Source organism: Athene noctua, chromosome 2 (assembly GCF_965140245.1).
Source record: "Athene noctua chromosome 2, bAthNoc1.hap1.1, whole genome shotgun sequence".
Lineage (NCBI taxonomy): Eukaryota > Metazoa > Chordata > Aves > Strigiformes > Strigidae > Athene > Athene noctua.
Window position 1 is genome coordinate 136,219,733 of NC_134038.1, and position 24,585 is coordinate 136,244,317.

At 37.9% G+C, this 24,585-nt stretch overlaps 1 protein-coding gene across 3 annotated transcripts in view; it reads left to right on the top strand.

Annotated features, from left to right (window-relative positions):
- HDAC9 (histone deacetylase 9) overlaps window positions 1–24,585 on the top strand; it is a 489,493-nt gene that overhangs the window by 30,084 nt on the left and 434,824 nt on the right. For 2 of the 3 annotated variants that reach the window (XM_074900380.1, XM_074900387.1), the window contains exon 2: window positions 11,601–11,713. In XM_074900380.1, coding sequence (XP_074756481.1) covers window positions 11,695–11,713 — 19 coding nt within the window. In that variant the 5' untranslated portion in view covers window positions 11,601–11,694. Of the gene's footprint in view, window positions 1–8,283; window positions 8,337–11,600; window positions 11,714–24,585 lie in introns of all 3 variants that reach the window. The other variant, XM_074900381.1, reaches the window with a different exon arrangement.

The following is a 24,585-nucleotide window of genomic DNA, read 5'->3' on the forward strand; positions in this document are numbered from 1 at the left end:
GAGAACTGCTTAAACAATTAAAACCTTTGTGGTAATAGTTCTTCAGACATTGAAAAGCCAAAATTCAAGCCTAATATATGTAGAAGCTAGCATAAAAAAAATTGTCCAAGCTGTGATAAAATCAATGTCATCAAATACAATTTTTTTTTAATGGTAAATTTATTATACAAAAACTCAGCTTATGTTCTCTGGACATCCCTATGCTTTTCCTGAAGAAAATTTGACTGAAACTTGTTTTCAATTAAAAGAAAAATACTTAGCTGTTAATTAAGCAACAAAAGCTAGAGGATTTTTATGGTAAAATCCTTTTGCTGCCAAGCAGATAAACCTACTTTTCCATCATAGATTTAAATGGAAAATTTTGACTCAGCTGCTTTTAATGCATGAAATAACATTGGGCAACATCTCATACAGTGCATCACAACTATGAAAAACTGCCATGTAGAGGTTGCCTCTACTTCCTGCTGAACTTGCTTACAAATTTTATGTACCTATAGCCCCTCTCCTGTGTTGTTTCTCTCCTTAATCTGACTTTATCATTTTATAAAAATCTTTCTTAAAGGCGTCAGTCGCCACTCATCATTCTGCTTGGTGCCTGTATTAAGCCCTGTTGGAACCTGTGCCAGTGAACCAGGCAGAGGGGGACAAGTTCCTTGCAGGAGGAACTCCTTTAGGTGCTACATAAACACAAGATGGTCTTGATCACACCCAGGGCCTCTGTGTTCGAAGTAATGGAAACAGCTGACTGCTTTCTGGAGGTGATTACCATGGTTCTTGGCTTGTGTTTTACCTATTTGGAGATGCTGCTCTTTGTATTTTTGGGACTCTTGACTTACAGTGAAGTTGTCTTGAGTTTTTATTTTGCATGCCTTACTCCTATGTCATATTTATTTTTCTGGAAAATTTGCTGTCTAATGGCAGTCTGAATGACCAAAGATCTATAAATATGCCTGTGGATTTGAAGTTCTCTGCTTTGTATTTTTTTCAAATACTCATTTCTTGGGTTAATATTTTAAGGCTAATAAGCAATAAAATTCAGAAACTATTTAATTTTTTTTTTTCTAAAATGCGATCCTGTATCATAAGTGTCTTAGACATTCTCAAAATCAAAAATACATGTATGTATAGAAGAGGACAATAATTTAACTATAAATGAAATACTGCTACAGCTTTTTGAATATGCCTGTGTCACTGAAGGAATGCATCTGAGGCTGGATACTGTTTTTTTAGGGGGGAAGGCAGTACACAATGAAACGTCAGAAGGTTATGATTGAGACCTGTGTTCCACAGTTCATGTGAATATACTAATTCAAGACCATTGAGGAATGGTGGAAGAGCTCTTTTCCATCTCTTGACACTTCGTAAAGGTTTTAATAACTTTTAAAGGTCTATTAAATAACAGAGTACTGAATGTCTTAGTAAGTGGTATGAATCCTGGATGGGACATCTAGATCCTGATTTAATAGTAGCTGCAACAGTAGTTCTGGAGATACCATGGATAGCTTTGTAGCCTCTGTGGAAGGGCTGAAAAGAAGTAGAATATTACGATGATTCACCTCGAGGTTTGTCTGGATTCATCCAAAGCAAGTGTCAAAGCAAAGCTTAAAGAGACATATTGTACTCTAAAAATATGAACGGTTTGCAAATCAGGTTCTGCTGCATGTAATTATCTGTGCTAATATCTATATATAAACATATCTAAAATGAATTTGGATTTTTCAAGGGTATTTAGCTGTAACATCATTCTAGCCTTTTTGAAGGCAGTGGTGGTAATCCCAAGTGTTTATATTTATGATCACATCAAAGTGTTTCATTGTTACATACAGAGGAGGGCCTCAGTGAGGGAGAGAATGTCCTTTTATCTTAAAATTCTTCTGGTTTTATTGCAATATGTCTAAGTGAAATGAATCCAAACAATCAAACTGAAAGTAAATTTTTGGTGGTTCCAAATAAAATTTTTATAACATCTGAAAGAGTTTATACATGAAGCTGCTTTTTTAAAAATTTATTTTATTTATTTTCCCCTTGTAACTTAACCTGCACATACCCTCATGCTTCCTTTAAGAGCTGAGAAGGAAAGCAAGACTGTTTCCTTCAGAGGGTTGTTCAGAACCCAGGTCAGCCATCTGAAATTCCCTTTGGAGGCTTTCTCTTCTGGATAAGTAGTCTTTCTGTAGAGTCTGTCTAAGTCAGATGGACTCCCATAAGGAAGCTAATAATTCTTGTTTCATGAGATGCATTCTGTTATTCTAAATAAGTGTGATGTTGCAGAAATGCAGAAGTGCATTTCGGTATGAAGCTTTGATGTTCTGATACATTCTAATTACAAAGTCCCCCTGCCATAAATGTTCAGGTGCTGTGTGTATCCGATTAAATTTAAAACATAATAAACTAGTTGTTATGCTGTCCTTCACTGAAAAAGATAAAGGAAATAAAGAATAGGGGATAATTGTGTCACTATCTAAAGTTCTTTATTGATAGCTATATGTTACTTACCACACTGTGCAACAAGGTTCAATAGCAGCTGAAACTGGATTCAGTTTAAGAGAAAAGGAGGGGGAGTCATTGAGAGCAATTTAGTTTTCAGCTGGTGAAAAGACAAATATAAACCAAAGCATTTTGAAATACTGTGGACTACATGTTATAGGCTCAAAGGGCTTCAGAAGTGCTCTATTTACTGTCTATTCCTTGTTCTTTTGAAAGATTGTTTCTTGTTCTGATACTGTGTACTAGGTTGGGTTATCTGAACCCATGGGAAAAGTAATATTTTAATGACATGAATGGTAAAAGTTTACATGTTTACTTTTTTCTTCTTGTGTAAGACCATTTATTAAGAATGTGTGTTGGAGTGGTGGGTTTTCATGCTATGTGTATGCATATGTAAACAGTACATCGTACATCATCTTCCCTCCCTTCCTTCCTTGTATTCCTGCTATCATTTAAGTTGGCCTTTGCTCTCCACAGAAGACTGCTTAAATTTTTCAAAGGTAAATTTAAGAATTTAGCAAGCATTTCTAAATTAGGTGCTTGAGTTCTCTCTGAGGCTTGCTTCCCACAAATTGCTGGGAAAGAGGCAAAATAAAAGAAACTTAGAATTTTCTTAAAAATAATCTGGGTGCTATAATTTCTTGTAGTGGTTCGCTTTGTCTGGCTTTTTGAGAAAAAGAAAAATTTGTAAGAGACGTATACCTGCCTTCATTTATATTCATCTGGTGGAAGTTTCTCCATGCCCTTTTGTGTGGGGAGAGTACTATATCCACATTTGACCTACAAGGGCTGAAGGGCTGTTCTTCATGTGTCCTGGAGCAGGATGGCTGAGGCTAGAGATTGTCCAATTCAATCCCAATGGACAAAGCACAGTCAGCTAGAGTGGGCTGGTCAAGGCCCTGACCACTTGGGTTTTGGATATCTTCCGGGATGGAGATGACACAGCCATGCTGGGCAACCTGGTCCTTTGTTTGGTTGTTTCTTTCCTTGGATTTCTTCAGGGGTCTGATAATATTTTTGTTGTTGTTGTTGCTAGCTGCCAAACTTCAGTTTAGAAGTAGCATCTTTCCTTGTGAGCTGTCGTTAGGGCATAGAGAAGCATTAACTTCTGATACTTCCATCCCTCTTTTCATCATGCTGTGAAGAATATAAGAAGTCCATTATGTTTCCCTGGCTCTAGCAGAGTCCATTGGCAGGACTCTCGGAATGTGGGAGAGAACTCTTCCTCTCTGGAAATGCCTGCATATGTTGATCAGTCTAGGTAGTAGTTATGTTTTACAATGCTTCATGTAGCAGAAGAGATAGAAGTCAAATTTGTGCTTCAGTGATGTTCTAATTTTGATTTGTTTTTCCCTAGCAGAAGTTCTTTTTGTTTCTTAAAAGTTTTTAAGCAGTGCTGATTAAAATCCAATATAATTAAAAAAAAAATCAATATGGAAATAAAGAGGCTAGCCTGTCTTGTATTTTCTATTTCTGCTGTGAAAGCATCATACAGGCCAGTTCCTCACCTGGTGAGGTCCCTGCTACTGCCTGGTAGTACTGGATGCAGGTTGAATCTTGTACCTCAGCTCTACTTGGAGAGGGCACAGCTTAATGTACACTCCTCTTGGCCCAGCCAAGGGGCTAGTGTGGAGGAGGGAGACAGAACACCTTAAACTGCAGCAGAAGTATTTCTGCAGCTGTGTAGTGAACAAGTTCAAAAACCTGATGAGGCTGAAAAAAAAGATTGTTTTTAGCTAGATCATATTTCCAACTGACTTCACGGGGAAACAGAGCAGAAGCTTGTGCCAATTTGTTGTAATTGGCATAGCAGAAGTCCAGCCAGCTGCTTAGCACCACATTATTTAATCCTGATGATTGAGGCCTAAGACTCATTTTTTGATGGAAGGCATCATCTCAACTGTCATTTTATAAATCTTGATTGCTTCATCTCTGTAGTAGATGTTGAGTGCAAAAGCGATTGACCAAAAGTGCTGTATGGCTCTTTTGATAGCTTAAGAGAGATTCAGAAAGGTGGATTTGTCTTACTGGACAGAAATATGAGCCTTCCCACTTGCAACAGTATGCTCACAACGTGTGTGAGGTATAAATCTGCTTAATGTTGCATGTGAGTAATTGGAAAAGTTCAAAAAAATAGCTGTATAGCTGAGGATTCCTTACAGAATCTGTAAGATACACTTTTCTGTTAGGCACTGTGTCAAAAATACTTTGGTGGGGAAGTATAAGGAGTATGGCAGTCCAGAGTTTGCTGCTAGAGTAGTTCTTTAACACCAAACCTTTGAAGTTATGTACTGCAAAATTATTATAGACTTCAAAAAGTTTTGAAGTAGATACCTAATTAAGAATAAGATTCCTGAATACCTTATTGTAAATACTTCATTCTGCACTGAGCTCTGGATACTGAAGGCTTTGCTGTGGAACTGCTAAATTCTCACTGAAAGCAGTTACATACCCCAATATCTATTTGGAGTAGACTTTGATAATGCTGCTAGTAAACCTGCACTGTACTTGCATATAAAGATCACTGTATAATAGCATTATGCAGCCTAATGTTCTGGGTGTAGTCTAGCTTACTCTTATTTTACATTTGTAAACAAAATATAATAGAAATGGAATAAAAGAGCATATAGCCATTTGCTCTTTGAGCTGATGTCTAAGTCCTTTGTGTTTAGAATTCACATTACCATTACTTAACATGTGTGATCTTATTTTTCTCCTTTTCCAGATGCCAGTTCTCTTCCTAATCAGATTTTGAAGGTTCATATAAGGTTAGAAGGGTTGGATTTGGCACTCTGGATTTGGCTTACGTGGGCGAAATTCACTTTAGTAAAAGTTCACTGTAATTTGTCTTCCAGTCTTTGTGTTGTCCTGTATTACTGTTTTTAAGATCAATAGCTTGATCTATTTTTTCATTATATACAGTATGAATACCTATTCAAGATATTTTTTGGTAAAATATCTTTCGTTTGAAAGAGATACTCCTTTTTAACCATCACATTTTTCATGTCCTGTAGAGAACAATAGTTGTTGCTTTGTCTTACTTATTTTTATTTTCTTTAACCTTTCAGATTTCTTTTAATTCTGGTCTTTGCTAAAATGCTTGTCGGACAACAGAATTTGTACCACTTCTGACAGCTGTTTTAGATGCTTAGTTTTTTAACACACAAGCCATTGTGAGAAGTGATTACTGTGCCTTTCTTGTGAGACTTGAGGTGAATGGCGTCCAGCATTTTTCATCTCAATTCCAAACAACAATTTTGTTTAACTGCAAGTTGTTTTAAAACAATGTATGCAGCAGAGAATTGACTAGATATGTTATTAGGGGTGCCAACCTGTCATGTTCAGAATTTAATGAAGTGTATCATTCTATATTTTTATCTGCAAAATCTTTGCATAATGATTTTATAAACCCCTTTACGCATTTTGGAGTTGGGTAGAAAATCCTCCTGGAAGAGAAAGATCTGGAAGATACCTCCAGGATGTAGTTTTGAAAAATGTGTGCCTATGGATTCATTTCAGAAGTTCTCATGAAAAATTCATCTTAGGAAAGGGGGAAATAGAAGTAGAAATATCTGTTTTATCTGAATTCTGTTAATTTGTACTCATTGCATCCTAGTTCAGAAACTCAGTTCCCAAAAGAATTTTGAAGTATAGGCACAGGATAGAAAAGAAGGTAGTCAGTGAATGTAGTCTTGGGACAGCACAGTGAGAGATAACAGTTTAAGAGAAGGGTATTAACTTGAAATGCTTACTTGTGTTTGAAAATGTTGTACCTATTTATAGTAATGAGAAATGTAAGCTTTATGGTGGCCAGTGAGCACAAAGACCTACAGTGCATCTTGCACTGTTCTGTAGCAGTTTCAAAGATGCATCAGTTCTTGGAGCACATCAACTATTGAATTCCCTTTGAAGATAAAGGAGAAGGTTCATTGTTCTTGGGTGAGCAACTGCAAGTCACCGCAGTGTAGCATCACCTCCAGTGATACATCTGAACGCAAAATTTTCGAGTTAAAATGGAATACCTTAGGAATTGCAGGTAGTCTGTACTAAATCCTGGAGCCACTTGCTGTATTTAGTATCTTCAAGATTTGACTGATCAAGAACTGTGTGCTGACTTTTGTGGGTGGAGGTGGAGTACAAATACATCTCCCAAGCACTGTAGTACCCCACATTAAATTATAATGTATTGTGGCCAGCATTATGATTTTTTTCCTTTGGTTCACTGCTAACATTATAAAATATGTGGCACTGTAATTTACACTATGACATTCCTTCAGTAAAAGGAGAGAAATGAAGCATGTCAGCTTATCAGTGGAAGTGTATTTGAATGAGAGTGTCTTTGTTGTGAACATAATTCTGTATGTGGTGATGTGGAATTTTTCATGGTTCTAAATGTGAGCTTTGACAATATGAGCCTTGTATCGTATTTTCAAGGAGTTGTTAAAACTGAACCTGAACAACAACATTCAGCTTAGAGAAAGCTTTGCATTTACAAGAAATATATGAAAATAGAGTATCAGGCAGGATGCCAACTGCCACTTCATAAAATATAAGACTACTAGTGCAGTTGAATTTACAAAATTCCTTAAGAGAAGTCTTTTTATGGGGATCCCAGCAGAATGCTTTCTTATACAAGAGTTATTCTCAGTAGGTTTAACAACAATGAATATTCAGTACTGTCTATGGTGATCTTGAAAGTGAAAAATCCTTAACTTCCATGTCATGTAATCAGAGAATAGCTGAGGTTGGAAGGGACCTCTGGAGATACCTAATCCATGCCCCTCTTCAAGACTGGGTCAACTACAGCAGGTTGCCAAGATGGTGTACAATCTCCAAGGACAAAGACTCAATAAACTTTCTGGGGAGCCTGTTCCTGAGATGTTTGGCCTCAATGTCAGTGAAAAAGTGCCTTCTAATGTTTAAATGGAATTTGCCATATTTCAGTTTGTGCACATTGCCTATTTTTCTGCCGCTAGGCATCACTGAGAAGAGTCTGGCTCTGTCTTCTTCACTACTCTTTACCTAGCTGCTCTGTGAGGGAGAACCTCCTTTTCCTCTGACCTTGATATTTCTTACTTTTCTTCCTCTGCCTTCTCCTCTCCCTGTCTAGTGTTTTCTGCCCCTAAGTATGTTTTCACAGAGGCTCCATGAACTTTGGTGATGGGCCAATAAGCTCTGGTCTGTGGTGGGGCTGTTGCAGGGCTGGCTGGGTCACCTGTGACTGGCACATGGCAGACCTTTACCTTCTCCCACAGAGGCCACCTTTGCAGTGCCACCCCTCCACCCTTCCAACCTTGCCACATACATTCAGTAGCCCCATTTTCACTAGCTCGTTGAAGTCTCTCAGAATGAGAGCACAACCTTCAGCACTGTCAAACATTCTTCCCAATTCTGAATTATTTGTAGAATTGCTGAGGATATGTTCTGTACCATCAGCCAGATCCTTAATGAAAAGCAGTACTGGCAACAATATTTACCCCTGGGTGCTCCATTAAAGTGTCTGGCTCCTAGCTGGACTTTGAGCTGCAGCTTACAGCCCTTTGAGCCTGGCAGCTCAGCCATTTTTCAGCCACCCTGCTGTCTACCTATCTATCTATATTTCACAATTTGTCTGTGAAGATGTTATAGGAGACGGTGCTGAAAGTCTTGATAAAGTCAAGATAAACAACATTCCCTCCTGTCCCCTCATCTCTGTTGCTAGTTTTTTCATTGTAGAAGGCTGTCGGGTTGGCCAAGCATGATTCTTCCTCATAAATATATGCTGACATTTTTCTATCACCTTCCTGTACTTCACAGACATGGAAGTTGTTTCCAGGATTATTTGCTGAATTGCCTTCCTAGAAATTAAGGTGAGACTGACTATCCTGTAGTTCTCTGTATTCTCTTTCTTGTCCTTCCTGAAGACAGGAGTAGTATTTGCTTTCTTACAGTCTTTGTGAACCTCCCTTGATGGTCGTGACTGTTCAAAGGTAATCTGAGAGTGGCCCTGCAATGATACTGTCCAGCTCCTTCAGCACTCATAGGAGCATCCCTCCTATCAGGTCACATGGACTTGTGTATGTCTAGCTTGTTTAAGTTTTCATTAACCTGATCCTCCTCCAGGGTTAAGCGTTCCTTGCTCCAGAAGAGCATGGAAGAGCTGTGAAGCAGCTGTTTCAGCAAAGCTGTATCTGTAACCCAGTAGTTCAGGACTGGTGGAACAATTATTTTGATGGAGTGTGCAATGTCAGTATTAGCACTGACAGGAGCATGCCAGTCATATCTGCTGATCTGTCTCTCTCACACACAACTATCCCAATTACTTGCAATTATCTTTATCAGGGGAAAAAAGTGAAGATTTGTTTGTGAGGTGAAAGCTTATCCATTTGAGCATGCAATCTGAACTGACTGCATGTTCTCTGGTCATACTAGCTTCAGATATCTACTTAGATGGGAGGGTCTACACAAAATGAAATGAGATTAAACTATAGTTTTAGCTATGATGATCATAAGTGTTTTCCTTAGAATATTGTCAAATGCTAATGACTAGAATTTTGTTATATTTAATTTAAATCTCTACCGAAAATTCACTCTGGTAAACTCCATAGTTAAGCATTAATATCCATTTTTTCACTTTCTGTGAGATACTGTCATAGCTGAGACTGGATACTGAATGAATGGATGTTGGATTCACTGGAAAATGTTCTTCATGATCTGTGTTCACATGATAATGAGATGCTCAGGTGCTGCTGAGATGATAATAATGAGCTTTCTGAAATGAAGTAAAATCTTGAAAGTCATCTAGCCTGAATTGTGCATTAGTTATATTGGTGAATCTTGGAGCTATATGGGAAAGTAACTTGCCTGCCTCAGGGTAAAGATGTGTCCAAATAGAGGTTTTTGTTTAGATTAACAGTAGAGGCTGTTCAGTTTAATAGCGGTTCCATCTGATATTTGATGAAATTTGATGCATGAGGTCAGCAAGGGACAGTAATTAGGATTTTCATGAGGTATCATGAATTTTGGTTTTACAGATGCTGTCTGCTGGAGTACTGGCTGTGTCCAAATATTACACCTGTTCAAGCAGGCTACTTTAGTGGGCATAAAAGCAGAAGTTACTTATCTAAATGTGTGATTCCCCTTTCTTGAATCATAATGGTGCTAAACTTAAGTGATTATACTTGGTTAAAATGTAATTTACTATCTGAAATTTGGCTGAGCTCAGCTTGAAACTAAATGTGCAGTTGGTGTTTTAAAAAAAGTGACAAAAGCTGCTAAAATATTCAGCACTAAGAATATCTTTGACTACTTAGATGTTTCAGGAGCAGTGGCTGAATAGGATAGTCACAGTCGTTGTAATGCACTACAACCTTCTCTCTCCCATTATGCTGTTTATATCATGCTTGAATGAAAATATATTTTAGTTCCCTGAAAGCCTCTTCTCTGCATCTTTAAACTTTCAGCAGATGGGAGTATTAGGGGAACATTTTTGCCTCTGCTTCTGCATTGAACTGAGAATGCCACAGGAATGTGAAAGGATTCAGCCAAACTGTAGAATCTTCCTTGCCCTACTCCTGAGCGGCCCATGCTATTAACATGGTGTCAGAGATGTCATTAGCTACTTGTGGGAGACCCATTCAACTACGCTAATTATTTCAACAAATTCTCTTCATGAACTGTGTAAACATTGGAGATTAAAGAAGATACAGCTATTCCAGAAAGGATTTTGAATGCAGATCTCTTTCTGCACATTCATGTTTCAATGCTGACTGCAAATGTCTACATTAAGAATAAAACTATGAATTGGCCACTACTTAGCCATAAGAACATAATCCACCTATTTCTTCAAGTTTTTCAATCTCTAGTTCATATAATAATTCCATGTTCTTAGTGGAAAGAAAAAGGACCAGTTCATCCTTTACATTCTGATATTGTTATGTGATGTTATGTGATGGCCACTCCTGTTTAACATCTTTTTTGGTGATCTAGACGAGGGGATCGATTGCACCCTCAGTCAGTTTGCAGACGACACCAAGTTGGGTGGGAGTGTTGATTGGCTCAAGGGCAAAGAGACCTGGACAGGTTGGAGCGATGGGCTGAGGCCAACTGCATGAGCTTCAAGAAGGCCAAATGCCGGGGGGTGCCCTTGGGCCACAACAACCCCCAGCAGCTCTACAGGCTTGGGGAGGAGTGGCTGGAGAGCTGCCAGTCAGAGAGGGACCTGGGGGTGTGGATTGACAGCTGAACAGGAGCCAGCAGTGTGCCCAGGTGGCCAAGAAGGCCAATGGCATCCTGGCTTGTGTCAGCAATAGCGTGGCCAGCAGGGACAGGGAAGGGATCTGACCCCTGTACTCGGCACTGGTGAGGCCGCCCCTCGATTCCTGTGTTCAGTTTTGGGCCCCTCACTACAAAAAGGACATTGAATGACTCGAGCGTGTCCAGAGAAGGGCAACGGAGCTGGTGCAGGGTCTGGAGCACAGGTCGTACGGGGAGCGGCTGAGGGAACTGGGGGTGTTTAGTCTGGAGAAGAGGAGGCTGAGGGGAGACCTCATCACCCTCTACAGCTACCTGAAAGGAGGGTGCAGAGAGCTGGGGATGAGCCTCTTTAACCAAGTAATAAGTGATAGGACAAGAGGGAATGGCCTCAGGTTGCCCCAGGGAAGGTTTAGACTGGATATTAGGAAGCATTTCTTTCCAGAACGGGTTGTTAGGTGTTGGAATGGGCTGCCCAGGGAGGTGGTGGAGTCCTCATCCCTGGAGGTGTTTAAGAGTTGGATTGACATAGAGCTGAGAGATATGGTGTAGTTGGGAACTGTCAGTGTTAGGTTAATGGTTGAACTAGGTGATCTTCAAGGTCTTTCCCAACCTAGATGATTCTGTGAATATAGATAGGCTGTAATGCAAATTTGTGTCTGAATCTGGACTGCTCTGGAGCTTGAGGATTTTTTAATTTTAGTCTTGTTTTCAGTGGTCATCAGCTCTTGAATTTACAGCAAAAATGTACGTGAAATAAATAATCTTTAGTGTGAGAGATTTCAAATGTTCTCTTTAAGTGTGTTTAACATAATTATTGTCAAAACCCGTATGTTGTTAACATGTAGTCAAAGGTGTTTGTTTTTCTTTATTTTATTCAGATTCACCTCACTTCTGAAAGAACCTCAAAATCTGAACAACTTCTGCCACAGTTTAGCTTTACACTGTCAACAGGTTATCATTCCATCAAGAACAATGAGCTCCACAACACCAGGTCAGTTTGTTTATACCTCACTCCTGCACAGCACTGTCCTGTATTAGGATGTAAGCAATTTTGTGTGTGACCGATATGCCAGCTGCACTTCATGAGTTATGACTGTGGTATAAAACAGAATAATGGCTATATAGGCAGAAAAGGCTATTTTGGAAATACATTATCTCAGTTGAATTATAAAGCCTGTATAATCCTACAGTGCTCTTAAAACATTTTTGTAGAGTTTAAGAAACTGAATAATCATGATTGGACATGAATAGGCATCTTAAAGCATTATAATTCTTAATATTTGTATTTAGTCATTAATGTATTTTCTACCTTTGCAAAATTGTTTCATTTAAAGGAAGACTGCAGATGGTATTGTTTTTCTTTTTAGCTCTAAGGTCATATTTGCCCACATTGGGCATTCTCTTCCTTCTTTAAGAATGCATAATTAACAACGGTCTCTGAACCTACTTTATCCAGTGCCTGCAAAATGAGTTCCTGCAGCTTCACCTGATAGAAGGGGAACTATTAGTAGCTGTACCCAATGTTCAAACTTCCAAGAAAACAGAATGCTGCATATGGAACATGCCTTGACTTCAGTTCTTTTGAGGAGTGAGAGTCCCCAATTCAAATCTGTGTAACGTCCCATATGGTTCGCACTTTGTTCACCCACACTTGAAGTATCTATTTCTAGTATTGTTGATAAAATAACCCTTTACAGGTGGCTTATTTTATGACTGCGTTGGTTTTGTGCAAACAGCCTATAAAAGCATCAGGGAAAACACTCTAATAGTGAGCTGTACTTATCTGCTAGATGCCTTATCTCATAGAAATGTAATCCAGTGAGGATTTTTTGAGAATTGTTGGTTGTAGCGTTGAAAATTGGCAATAACGGCTTTTACATTAAATGGAGTCAAGCATAGCTTAGTTTCATACTTGGCTTTTTTCTTACAGTGCAGTTTGGTGCATGCAGTGAATTATCCACAGAAAGCATGATGGGACATGTCTTTGTTTTATTTGTATCATGGTGATGACTAATACAAAATAATCTTGTACCTTCCTAAGCATGTAGTTCAAATTGCAAGATACTCTAGTTGATTGGGTATCTTTGTAATGTTTCTTACCTTGCATTAGGCATAGTCTGTGGAAATAGCTAAAACTGAAATTGGCTTTCACAAAAAGAAAATAAATTTTCCAATACTCTTATTGCTGTGAAGAAACAGATTGTAAATATGGATTCATGTTTGCTGTCTTTCCAAATCCAATAAAGGATGAACATTCAATATAATCAGATTTACCTGTAAAGGTATTCTGACACTTTAGAAACATTGCTTTCAGTAGGAGTTAGGTGCTTAAATATCTTTACATTTAGTCCTTAGTGTCCCCTATCAATAGTTTGCCTGTGAAAACTCAGAATTGCTTCACCAGCCATATTAAAACACCTGTGGCATGTACACAGTTACAGTATTCAAGGGCAACATCACCCATGGGATCCTTGTTTTTCTTTCCCTCAGTGAAAGGGGAATGAGGCAGGATTTGTTTGGACTTCAGTCTCACATCCTGCTTAAAGTCAGTGCTGTGGACTAAAGGAGGATGAGTGTCTCCTTGTGGCATCTCTTCTGTCACCTGATTGAGGGAGTCTGAGATGTGTTTTGTGTAGTGTTCTGTCACCTTTTGATAGTCTCTCAAACTTCTGTGTTCAGTGCAGTCACTGTAATAAACTAGTGGGGAATAGGGTGGTAGGAAAGGCCTCCCACTTCTGTGAGCCATTAACACTTGATTATTAGAATATTTTAGAAAAATGGCTTAATTTTCTTATTACATCCATAGTAACTGGGTTCCACCTTTCCAGTCCTTTTCAAGTGTGCATACTTATTCACATGTGGCCAGTATGTCTTTATTCCATTGCAATTTTTACTGCATCTTTTTCTTTCTCCTGGAGTTTGTTTTTATGAAGGTGAACCTTATGAGATGAAGAGATGGAAGGGTGCTTCCATCCAACTTGAAAGGTCCCTTCCAACCCAAACTATTTTATGATTCCATGATTCAACCTCTAACTTGAGGTTAGAAATAGATACCAAGGTGTACTTGTTTCACTTGTGAGACACTGTAGTAGTTGAGAAAGTATTCCTAGTACTCCAAAAGAGAAATTAATTGGATTGACGCTGCCATGAGCAGCTTGTTCCTGTGATGATGAGCCTGTGGAAGGCAGGTCTTGCTTCTATGGCACATAGTTTAAATCACAAAAGCCTAATGGAGATCTGTTATCTGGAGATGAGCGTTATAGTATGGGGTTTTGTTCCCTTGCTTTTTTTACTGCTGAGAATCTTGTGCTTCTTCAGGGAATAGGTTGCTATATTCAGTTACAGCCAGTGGTCAGGGCAGTTTAAAATAATTTCTAAGCAGGAAACTTTAAGCATTCCTGTGTAATACAGACAGTATGTAAAAACACTTCTTCTGTTGTGTAATACCAGGATGCTACCTCATCTGAATACCAAACCGTGGGTCTTATGTATAAGACCTGTGAAAATTTCCAAAATACATTGTAAATGCCAATATTTTAGATTATGGCTGTAAATTGCAACAGAATGGTAGATGCACTTTTTCATTTTACAATTTATCTAGCCCATACATATATATAGTTTGTGTGTGTACGTACATGCTGTTTACACAGAAGATAAGTATACTTTAAAAAAAGAGAAGAAAAACAACAAGGGACAAACTGGTAACCTACAGTGTGACTCTGTAGGTGAATGGTATAGGCCAGCCCACTTCATGGATGGCTTGTTCTGTCAATGAAAAAATTCTGAAATGCTGTTGAAAGCTTCAAGTATTGTGTGCTATGCTAAATTTCTCTGTATTTTTACAATGTGATATGCTAAGTGGAGGAAAATACTCACTTCTTTAGAATTGCTTTCCCTTCATACCTAAATTGTCAGAAAGTCCTTTGAAAGACCTTATGTGGAACAAGCAAAAATTATGCATGTTTTATTCAAATACTATCTGAGGAACTTTTTTGGATAGGGTTTGCTTGCAGCAGCTATGCACATAAGTGTTTCCTTACATTGTATGATGCAATGAAAAGATCTCCAGCGTAGCAACATTTACTTCCAACAACACGTATTAAATTGATCTCAACTGTTTGAACCTTATGGGATCAGGCTCTTGCTAATCTGTGGAGCTATAAAGTAAATGCTGAATCCCAACAGGGGAAGGTGCTGATGTTTGGTTGTTTGCTTTGCTTGTTATAAATTGTAAGATCATTAAGGAAATGTTTGCATCCTTTTGCCATTACATGTTCTGAACTGATCTGTGTGCATAAAAAGCATTGAACAGAAAAAAAATTATTTGTTCTTATAGGGAATAGTTAGCTGACTGTTTTGAGAGAGACTGACTTTTTTTAATACTAAATAATACCCAGTGGTGAATTAATACAGATGTGTTTTGGAGTTATTTGTCTCTAACTGTCTAATACTTTGAAATGTATCTTCTGTTAACATGGTGGTGTGGTTGGTGATTGTGTCTGTTCTGTGCCTACCAGCTTGGTTTCTAAGGATTCCAACCCTTGCAAAGGATGTTACTCTTCTGAACAGGAGACCACTTAGTTTTTAAGCATGTGTTGATTTAATACCGTATTCTTTACCCAGATTTTTTCAAAGAAAACCAGCACCTATGGGGAAGGGTGAGCTATAAATATTTCAGTAAAGATAAAGATCACAGAGGCGTGAAGACCCTAGTTTTTTGTTTTGTAACCTGAGAAGGGGAGTAAGTCCAGAGGGATCTCATATCTTCTCCCCTTTGTCTCTCCTGTCACCCAGATCTTTCAGATTTTGTGTTTTGCTTTTCACCTTGAAATTAAAAGTAACGTTGGAATAGTTAAATGAAATCAGTTCTATTACAAAAACAAAATGAAACACTAAACACCCTAAAGTTGTTCATGGAATCACTTGGGGTAGAATAATTTCTGTTAGGGAAGAGGAACAAGTAATATTAATAGATACTAGTAGATGATGAAGAAAGGAAGATACCTGGAACTCTGATCTGTCCAGCAGGTTTCTAGATGCTGCAAACTATTGCTAAATTAGCAGTGTTTGGTATCACAGTCTTCCAGTGGTAAACTACACATTCAGTTTATTCTGTTTCTTCCTTTTAACGTTGAAAACAGGGGAAATGCTACTGTGGAAAGCTGGTCACTGATTAGGATGAGGGAGCTTTTGACTCTCCTGGCTTTCAAAATCTTATCAACATGTGCCTTTCGCTGAAGAGAACAAGTTCAAAATGTGTACAGTTTACTTGCACCTAGGTGAAATCAGCTCTTTTATGTATCTGTAATTACTGAATTAAAATCACAGTATGATATATAATATTTTGGAAATCACTGCTCAAACTTCTTTCCTCTTTAACAACATTGCTTATTTTTCCAGGTCTTTAGTATCTTGTAAGAGCTGCCTGTTGCTATAATCAATCAGAAGGTGCTTTTTCTTTTCTTAATAAACTGAGTGGGAAGAGAGAGGAGCAGTGTGCTGAATTCTGACAGTTCCCAGTTTGTTCTTCCTCTCTGCCAAACTGACTCCCCTTGTTTTCTTGTTCTGCTTTGCTCTGCTTTTTCATAAATCATTTTCCTTATATTAATAAAGACAAAGTATAGAAAATGCTCCATGATGGTATTTCTACTACTCTTAAAATTAAGATGCAGTGAAAGGTTATGTTGCAGTCCAGTAACCATCTCTGCACCAGCAGTAGATGCCGTGAAGAGATGAATATTTTGATGAATGATTGTGTATGTAGTTACTCTAAAATATATTTTATCGCTGTTTTTGTAAAAAGATGTAAAAGAACTTTGAGTCCAAAACAAAATAGTAAATGAAATACCAGAAGGCTAAAATCTCTTCTTGATATAGAAAAAGATATGTTTTGGCAGGTGTTTAAGTTCCATTGTAGCTGAGTGCATGGATGTTTTTTGGACCTCTGACTGTAGACTGAAACAATCATATGCATTTGTTCCCTGTGATGACTTTGTGATAACTTTTCCTTTGATTAAAGAAAATAAAATCACTTACAGAAAGGCTGGATTAGATATATTTGGTGAATTCACTGAATATGGCCCAATAACTTTCAGGATTAATAGATATGTTATCTATATCTATCTATGTGTGACAGAGTACTGCAGCTCTTTTAAGATGTCAAAAAAGGAGAAAATAAAATCTGTAAGCTCAGCCTTAATAAAATGTGTAAAAGAAGGATTCTTCCCCCACTGCACTCCCTGCTTTTTTAACTTTCAATGCAAAACATGACTCAGATGTGCAGCTCAGATTTTGAACTCTTGAATCTCCTTACAGAAGTCCAAAATAGCCTCAGTCTGATATAAATCTTAGTTTTGCGGTTATGAAATGTAAAAGGAAATGCTGTTTATAGAATCTCTTTTTGTTTCCCTACTTTTCTCATAAAGATTGGGGCCTGACATCCTTGCTTAAGTGTTTCCAGGTAAAATCACAGTAATTCACAAGCATGAATGAAAAATTTGGATTCAAAATGTGTTCTGCGACTGGGGATTTAATAGATAAGACAGTGCAATAATGAATAAAATACTCTGTGCATGCATTAGATAAGAAAGCATCATCTCGCTCATTTGCTCGTTATTAAAGTTTCGAAATACATTGAACTGCCACTTATTATTTTTCTTCTTAGAAGCAATTTACACCATTTACCATTAAAATTGATAAAGCATTGAAGTGTCATGGTCCTGCTCTCATTTGTGCATTTACACGTGTGCATGTTTATGGAGGTCTATCATTTTGTGTGCTAACGCTTCAAGTTTTAACTAAATAAGGACAACACAAGTCACCTAGCCAGTGTGTTGTGGGATTAGTTACTCCTTTCTGCAGATTCAGGTTAACAGAAGAAAACGAGTCTGGAGAGTATTTTTTGTTGAAACTTTTCATTGCTTTAACATGAGATATACATACAAACTTTAACCTATTGAATACATAAATAATTCCTATCTCTTCAAACAGATACTGTGCTTGAAGATTACAGTTGTATTACTTTTTCCTTTCAGGAATCACTTGTTAATATTGTCCACCAGAAGCTTTTGTCTGGGAATTTGTCTTTCAAAATAACTGTTTTGTTGGTTTGTGTAGCCAGACTTACTTTTTGAGCAGCAGACTTGTGGTGTTTAGTGTGCATAAAGGTGGTAACAGTGTGGAAGGGGCAATAAATGCTTCTCTGTTAGCTGGTGGGGAAGTTAAGTTTTTCATTTTGCATCTCAGAGCAACAACAACAACAAGGTTTACTTCACTGATACCCAAATTTTAAACATCAGGTATTTATTAACACCTTATTAAATATTAAACATCAGGTGTAATGCTAAACATAGACATGGATATCTTGCATACAAGAATATTAATATAACTGGATAACCAGATTTTTAAATGTTCTAAACCAGATTTAAGAATGCTGTAAAATAAAGCTAATGCCTTTTAGCTGTAATGCTATTTTGTGTTTTATGTCGCTATACATATATTTTAAATAGGTAAATATTTATGTTTATATTTTGAGTGGTCTTAGGAAAGTCAAATCAGAAGACCATTCTGTATAGAGTGAAAATATGGTATCATAACTCATGTCAGCTAACATGGTTCTAAGAAAAGTATTCAGACAAATGGTTCATGATTTTGATGATAGAAGGCTTGCTTGATAAAGATAATTGTTGAGGAATATAATTAGACTTCTGTGGTATGTGACAATCTGTTAAAAATAACACTATCCAAAATCATTACAGCCTTAAATGAAATAAAAACTGGCTTAACAGGTTTCAGAAAGCATTGTACATAGCGAAAATTGTTATCCCCTGGAAGTTGTCCTAGTAGGAATTTATTATTAATTTAACATTACTTTGTATTTTTATCAGTTATCCAGAGGAGAAGAAATATTAATTCCGGTAAAGCTAAAACCAGTTGTACTGGAATAAATTGGTTATATAAGGTTATATAATCCCACTTGATAAAGTAAATTCTTTTGAAAAATATGCATTTTAATCAAATAAAAGTAACAAAGAATGTAGCACTTAAGCAGAGGCTCATAGAATATTGATTAGAAGAGACCTCTAGAGGTCCTGTAGTGCCATTGCCAAAACGAGATCAGGTTAGGTGTGATGTTCTCTAGATGAGTCTGGAAACCCTCGAGGGCTGGAGATTTGCAGAGCTTCCCGAAGCATCTTGCTGGAGTACCATCCTTTCTTCCTGGTGAGAAGCCTGAGCCTCCAAGTTAGAATTTGTAGCCGTTGAGCCTTTCGCTGTCATTTAACGTTGCTGAGAAAAACATGCCTGCATGATGGTTGTAACTCCCCTCCAAGCAGTTGTAGGCTGCTCTTAAACTGCAAGCTTAGTCATCTTCTCACTGAACTAAATGAGGTCTGCTTCCTCAGCTTCTCCTTGTAGGCCATGTGCTCTAAGGGCCCTGGCATCATAGTCCTCTCTTGACAGCTCTCCGCTATCAGTATTTCACTACCCATCTGTACACAGGAATGTTTGATTATGACTTCTAAGTCATGATAAATACCCTGAATCATGAAAAGGGAAGCTAGTGCCCTGCGGTAGCTAATAAAGCTCACGGCTTCATTATGACATGGGAGCTGAATGCTGAGAGCAATGCTTCTGCTTCAGTGGCCAGATCTAGTGTTGAGGGTGGAATAGAGAGAAGCTTTGGATTAGTCAGGAATGGATATATCTTAGTTTCCTTTTCAACACAGAAAAGTTTGAGTCAAGCAAAACTTTTCCTTTGGTTTTCATTTAGATTAAGTGAACAAAACTGTTCTTGGAGTACTGGTTCCAATTCTGATAAGAGATAGTTCAGAAGGGGCTTTGAAGAAGAGTTTACAGAAATAATATAAGGCCTGGAAAATAGAGCTTATTGAAAGGAGCTTCAGGAATTCAGTTATTTGGTCTGATTTCTTTGCTGAAGGTTAAGAAACAATGTGATTGATGATTCTTGTTATATATATGAGCGCCAATGTGCAAAAGAATTCTGGTGTATAAGGTGCTTACTCCTAACAGGAAGATTTAATGATATCTTGTGGCTGGAAGTTGAAGCTAGACAAATTCAAATTAGAAATGGGGCTTCTTTTTTCAATAGTGTTGGTAAATAACCATTGGAATATGCTGGATAATGATGGGGGGGCTGGTTCTTCATATGGCTCATCTTTATAGGCTACAAATCCCAACAGCCACCTAGAAGTTGCTTCAGTTGTCACTAAATGCATGACAAAATATTCATGTGTTTTTAGTGAATAGAAGTCTGCCATCACTCTGAGTTTGGAAAGCCTCCAGACTTAGAAGTTTGGATTCAAGTCTCCCAGGAAATATTTAACCAACTCTGCTTGTAACTACTTTACTGCCTGTAATCCTAAAGTCACTGTGTTTGCTGGAAGCTTACTCAATGGGAGCATCCTGCGTTGCCTTAGAAAGGCTTGGCTTCACCTGATTCAAACACTTTAGCATAACTTGTAAAGCCTTCCCTAAGTATACAAATTTGCTCTGGGAGCAAAAATAATTGAGTAATTCTAAATCAAGTCAGGATCTGAAGCAGCTCAACTGCTAAAATGTCCCTGCCCCATCTAATTTCAGCAATTGCTATGTGTTATCCTGTGCTCCAATTCCACATGGCCTAGGGCCTACATTTTTATATTATTGGGGGATGGTGGGGCTCGCTACCATCTTTGAACTTCCTTCCTATGCAGCTGGACTGTCACATATACAGAGTATTCTTTGGACTGTGCCAAGGATGAGAAATCCTAATGTCTTGGTGGGTGAGACCAATCCTGGATCTGTGCATCTACTCTTGATGTTCCTTTTTTTTTTTTTCTTTTTCTTCTCCTCCTCCCCCCCAGCATATGAATTTCATTCTTAGTCTTGGCATACCCAGTAATCTGTTTGATCTTCTACAGTTACTGTTTGCTTCAGTGTACTGTCTACAATACAGCATGTTGTTTGCGGTGTTGCTTTTTCAAAAAGACCTAATTAATATCTCTCAGAGGTTATAAAGTAAAGTTTAGTCTCTCCAAGTGTTTCTTTCATTGCCATATTCTATTTGGCAGGTCAGTTGCTTATATAATTTCTGGTTCTGTCAATCTTCACATTTTGGTTAGGAGAATTGCTTTTTTGGTATCCAGATAAACAACAACAAAAAATCCTTTTCTGATGTCATTATTATCAGGGTTCTTTGCGTCCGAAAACAAGTAGATGGAAGATGCTCGTTGTTCCCTGAATCGTTGCAAACTCACTTTACCTCCTGAATGATTTTACTCATCACATAGCTGTTTAATTACTCACTAAATGAATTGGTGTCAAGATTCATTGCTGTGTGTCTGTCTTAGTGGGGGGAGGAGACAGGACACAGTCACCTCTGGGGTAGGGGAGCAGCATGATTCAGAAAGCCACCCAGGGGAAGTCACATTTTGAGAAACGACTTTTTTCAATGGCAGTGACTGCTTGTTCATGTCAGGTATATTTATTTGTGTGGCCACAGGATGAAACAGATTTGGGAACTGATCCAGGCTTTTCCGTTCCTAAGAAAAAAAGAGTTGCTTTTAGCCTGGATTGGTTCCTCACTGTGGTTTGCTACATAGCCACACAATCAATGGTATTGGCAAGGTGAGGAAGGAAGAGGGAAGAGAAAAGAGTGTTTAACTCATGTACTACCTCTGAAAGAAACGATCATGAGTGATCCTTGAGCAGCAGAAGCATGGGCAGCCTCCAGAACTGTGGGATTACCTAGCCCTAGCTAAAGCTGGAGAGAAATACTAAGGACTTCTTCACACATCTTCACTTTACTGGTCACTTCTGGTTTCCAGATATTGAGTTCCCAGTACTGTCCGTGCAGAATTTGAAGGCTCAGTAAACATTTTTCGTTTTCAGAATTGTAGCTGAAAGAAATGACCAACAAGGTCATATCATCTGTCATATGGCATACCACTTTTAAAGTGATATTTTAGCATCTGACTACTGGGAATTCTTTTATATTCATTAAGATATGTGCAGCACAAAGCAGTTAGAAGGATGTGAAATATGCTTTGTGAAAGATCATGCAATTAATATTTTCCTATGTGAATTTATAACATCTACATTTTTTGTAGCGATTGTTTCTGAAATGATACATTATACAGGAAGTTAAATGAGACACAATGAATAAAACCTTTATTTTAGTTTCTTCATTCATTAGATCGGATGCATGAATGTTGATTATATTGAAAACCCTAAAAGAGGTGTGTTTGCCAACTTTTTTCCCCACCCACACACTGCCTCCTAATTTTGTTGCTAACAGCCCAGATGTGTTTCTGCAGAAGAAGTGTTTTTGCAGTGATAATTGTAACACTTATAACAGAATTTGCAGATTAGGTAACTCAGAAAAAGCAGGACTATTTTGTAGCACCTTAATTTTGAAGCTGGTGACAAATTCAAAACTTCATTACAAAATCTGAAATGTTATAGTCTGTGTAATATCTTAGTCTAGAAATGACATACTGCTTTATAGCATTTAGCAAATGAAGGTCTAAAGGGACCTCAAGGTATGATTTAAAATGGGTGTGTGTGTGTGTGTGTCAGATTTCAGGTGATGATGTGCATGTTGTGGGGTGGATCTAAGTTCTGCTGAACCAACAAAACTGATGGTTTGAACCTGCCTCAGGGCATAATTTTAGAAAGAAATTATAATCTCTAAAAAGACTAGACAAATGCCTGTTTTAAAAGCAAACAGCACAATGAATTCCACAGTCCCCCTTGGTGACCTGTTTCCATGTGTGACTAGAAACATAAGGTTCCTATTCTTTCCATTTCTACTAGTTATATCTGTTTGTTTAACATTGTAGTTTAGATATACAAGACATAAACTCTGAGAATTTTTTTCAAAGTTTAATGTGGTCTGAAACAGATTAACACAAAAGATCTTATTCTGGACTGTAGCTCACTGCAGGGGAAGATTTTGAAATCATATAATAACTAGATTTTTTTTTTTTTTTTAATAAAAATTCTTAGAACAAAGCTGAAAGGCTGTCAGGGGTCCTGAGGTAATGCCTGATTTTGGTGAGGACTGTAGTTCTTGGGGCTGTGATGTGTGGTGTCACCGTTGTCAACCTCAGTGTCTCTTCCAGGGTTGAGTCTCCTTACAGGTGCTGGCCTCTGGTTGGGAATTCTGCAGAAAGGAAGGCAACCTCAGATAGTTTGACAAAATTCCCAGCTATTAAACGTGGGCTATTTTGAGTTTAAATTTTTTGGTTTAACACTTTGGCAGTTTCTGCCAAAACAAAACACTGAGCTATTTTAGTATTTCTGGATTCCTGCCCAAAGTGCCCTTTGTTACTGTAGTTACTTGTAGTTACTGTTTGATCTGAAGACATGACAACTAGTGACCGCTGCCATGCTATATTCCTCCCTCCCTTATTCATTATTCTTCTCCTAGGATAGAGTTTGCTAGTGTTTCTTTCCAGTCTTCTCTTTACTAGATGGTAAAAATCCATTTCTTGAACCTTTTCATCACGCTTTTAAATTTTTTAATATTTTTGGTTTTGTCTTAGATTCTTAAGGTGCTACCTGGAAGCGACAGGAAAATTTCTGTTGTATAAAAGTAAAATTATGTGAGTAGTTATTGTTTATTACACTCTTCATTGCTTAATAACCCTCAGTTTACAGACAGTCACTCTCAAGTGTCTGGATTATGGATTAATCAGGTTCTGTGCCCCTCAATACCTGACTAGTGGACGTTGCCATGGCATGAGTGATGTTGATGACAGCTGCTCACACAGGGCTTCCTCTATGTACTGCTGTTAAAGGCTGCACCCATGCTGTGCAGAAATGAGTTTAAAGGTTTTTCAGAACTGAATGTTGGTGTCATTCTTGATTGTTTCTACATTGGGTAATAGAGAATGATCTGACATGAGTGGGAGATTCACTGAAGGGTTACTAATCTGGGGTAGGGTAGAGGAACGAGATATTTTCTGTAAGTATGGAGACCTGTGAGTTATTGTGTGTGCTCCATGTTGTGTGACTCGCATCACTTGCTAATCAGAGTGGGGAAAAAGATATGTTAACCATTTCAGAAAATAGTCAGCTCTGACCCAGGAACTGCATTAGCAAACTTTTGTCTTGCTAGAACATACAGCCCATATGCTGTCTGCATTTAACCAGATCTCCTTGTTAAGGACAGAGGGAGTTGAGTCTCAGTACTGATACCAGCACTGTATTTCTAGAGATGGTCATTAAAGGAAGAGGCATAACAGAACCCCTGCTTAAAAAAAAAAAAAAAAAAAAAAAAAAAAAGAAAGAAAAAAGCATAAACCAGTATAAAAAAATACAGCTACTCTGTATTTTGAGACAGTACTATTTTGAGGCAGTACCCTGTAATAAAGGCCAGTGCCCAACACACACACTTTAAGCTGCATGAAGAACACAGACATCAGATGTCTTTCACAGCTTCCCCAGCTGTTCCTCTAGCCTTGAAGTATGTCTTTAGTGACCTCAAGTGAATACAGCTCATTTAGATATCCCCAACTCAACTTTTGGTAGTTGCTGTGGGTGCAGAGAGGACTCATATTACTCAAAAGCTGTCTCAGATCCTGATGAAAATCCTTTTTCTGTATCAAAACGTTCAGCAGTTGCCCTAGACAATATCTTTGTGGACAAATTCACAAGTGTAAGCTAAGACAGGAAAATCCTGAAATAGCCACTAAGTGTTTTGTCTTTTCTGTTCAGCTGTTTTCTAAAGTGTAGAAGAAGAGAGGGGAACTCAAAACATAGTGCTGCTATATGAAATACTACATCATCTTTCCCCTGTGTTATTTCTGTGACTTCATCAATGTTTTACCCTTCTGGACTGGTATATTAAAACATGCCTTT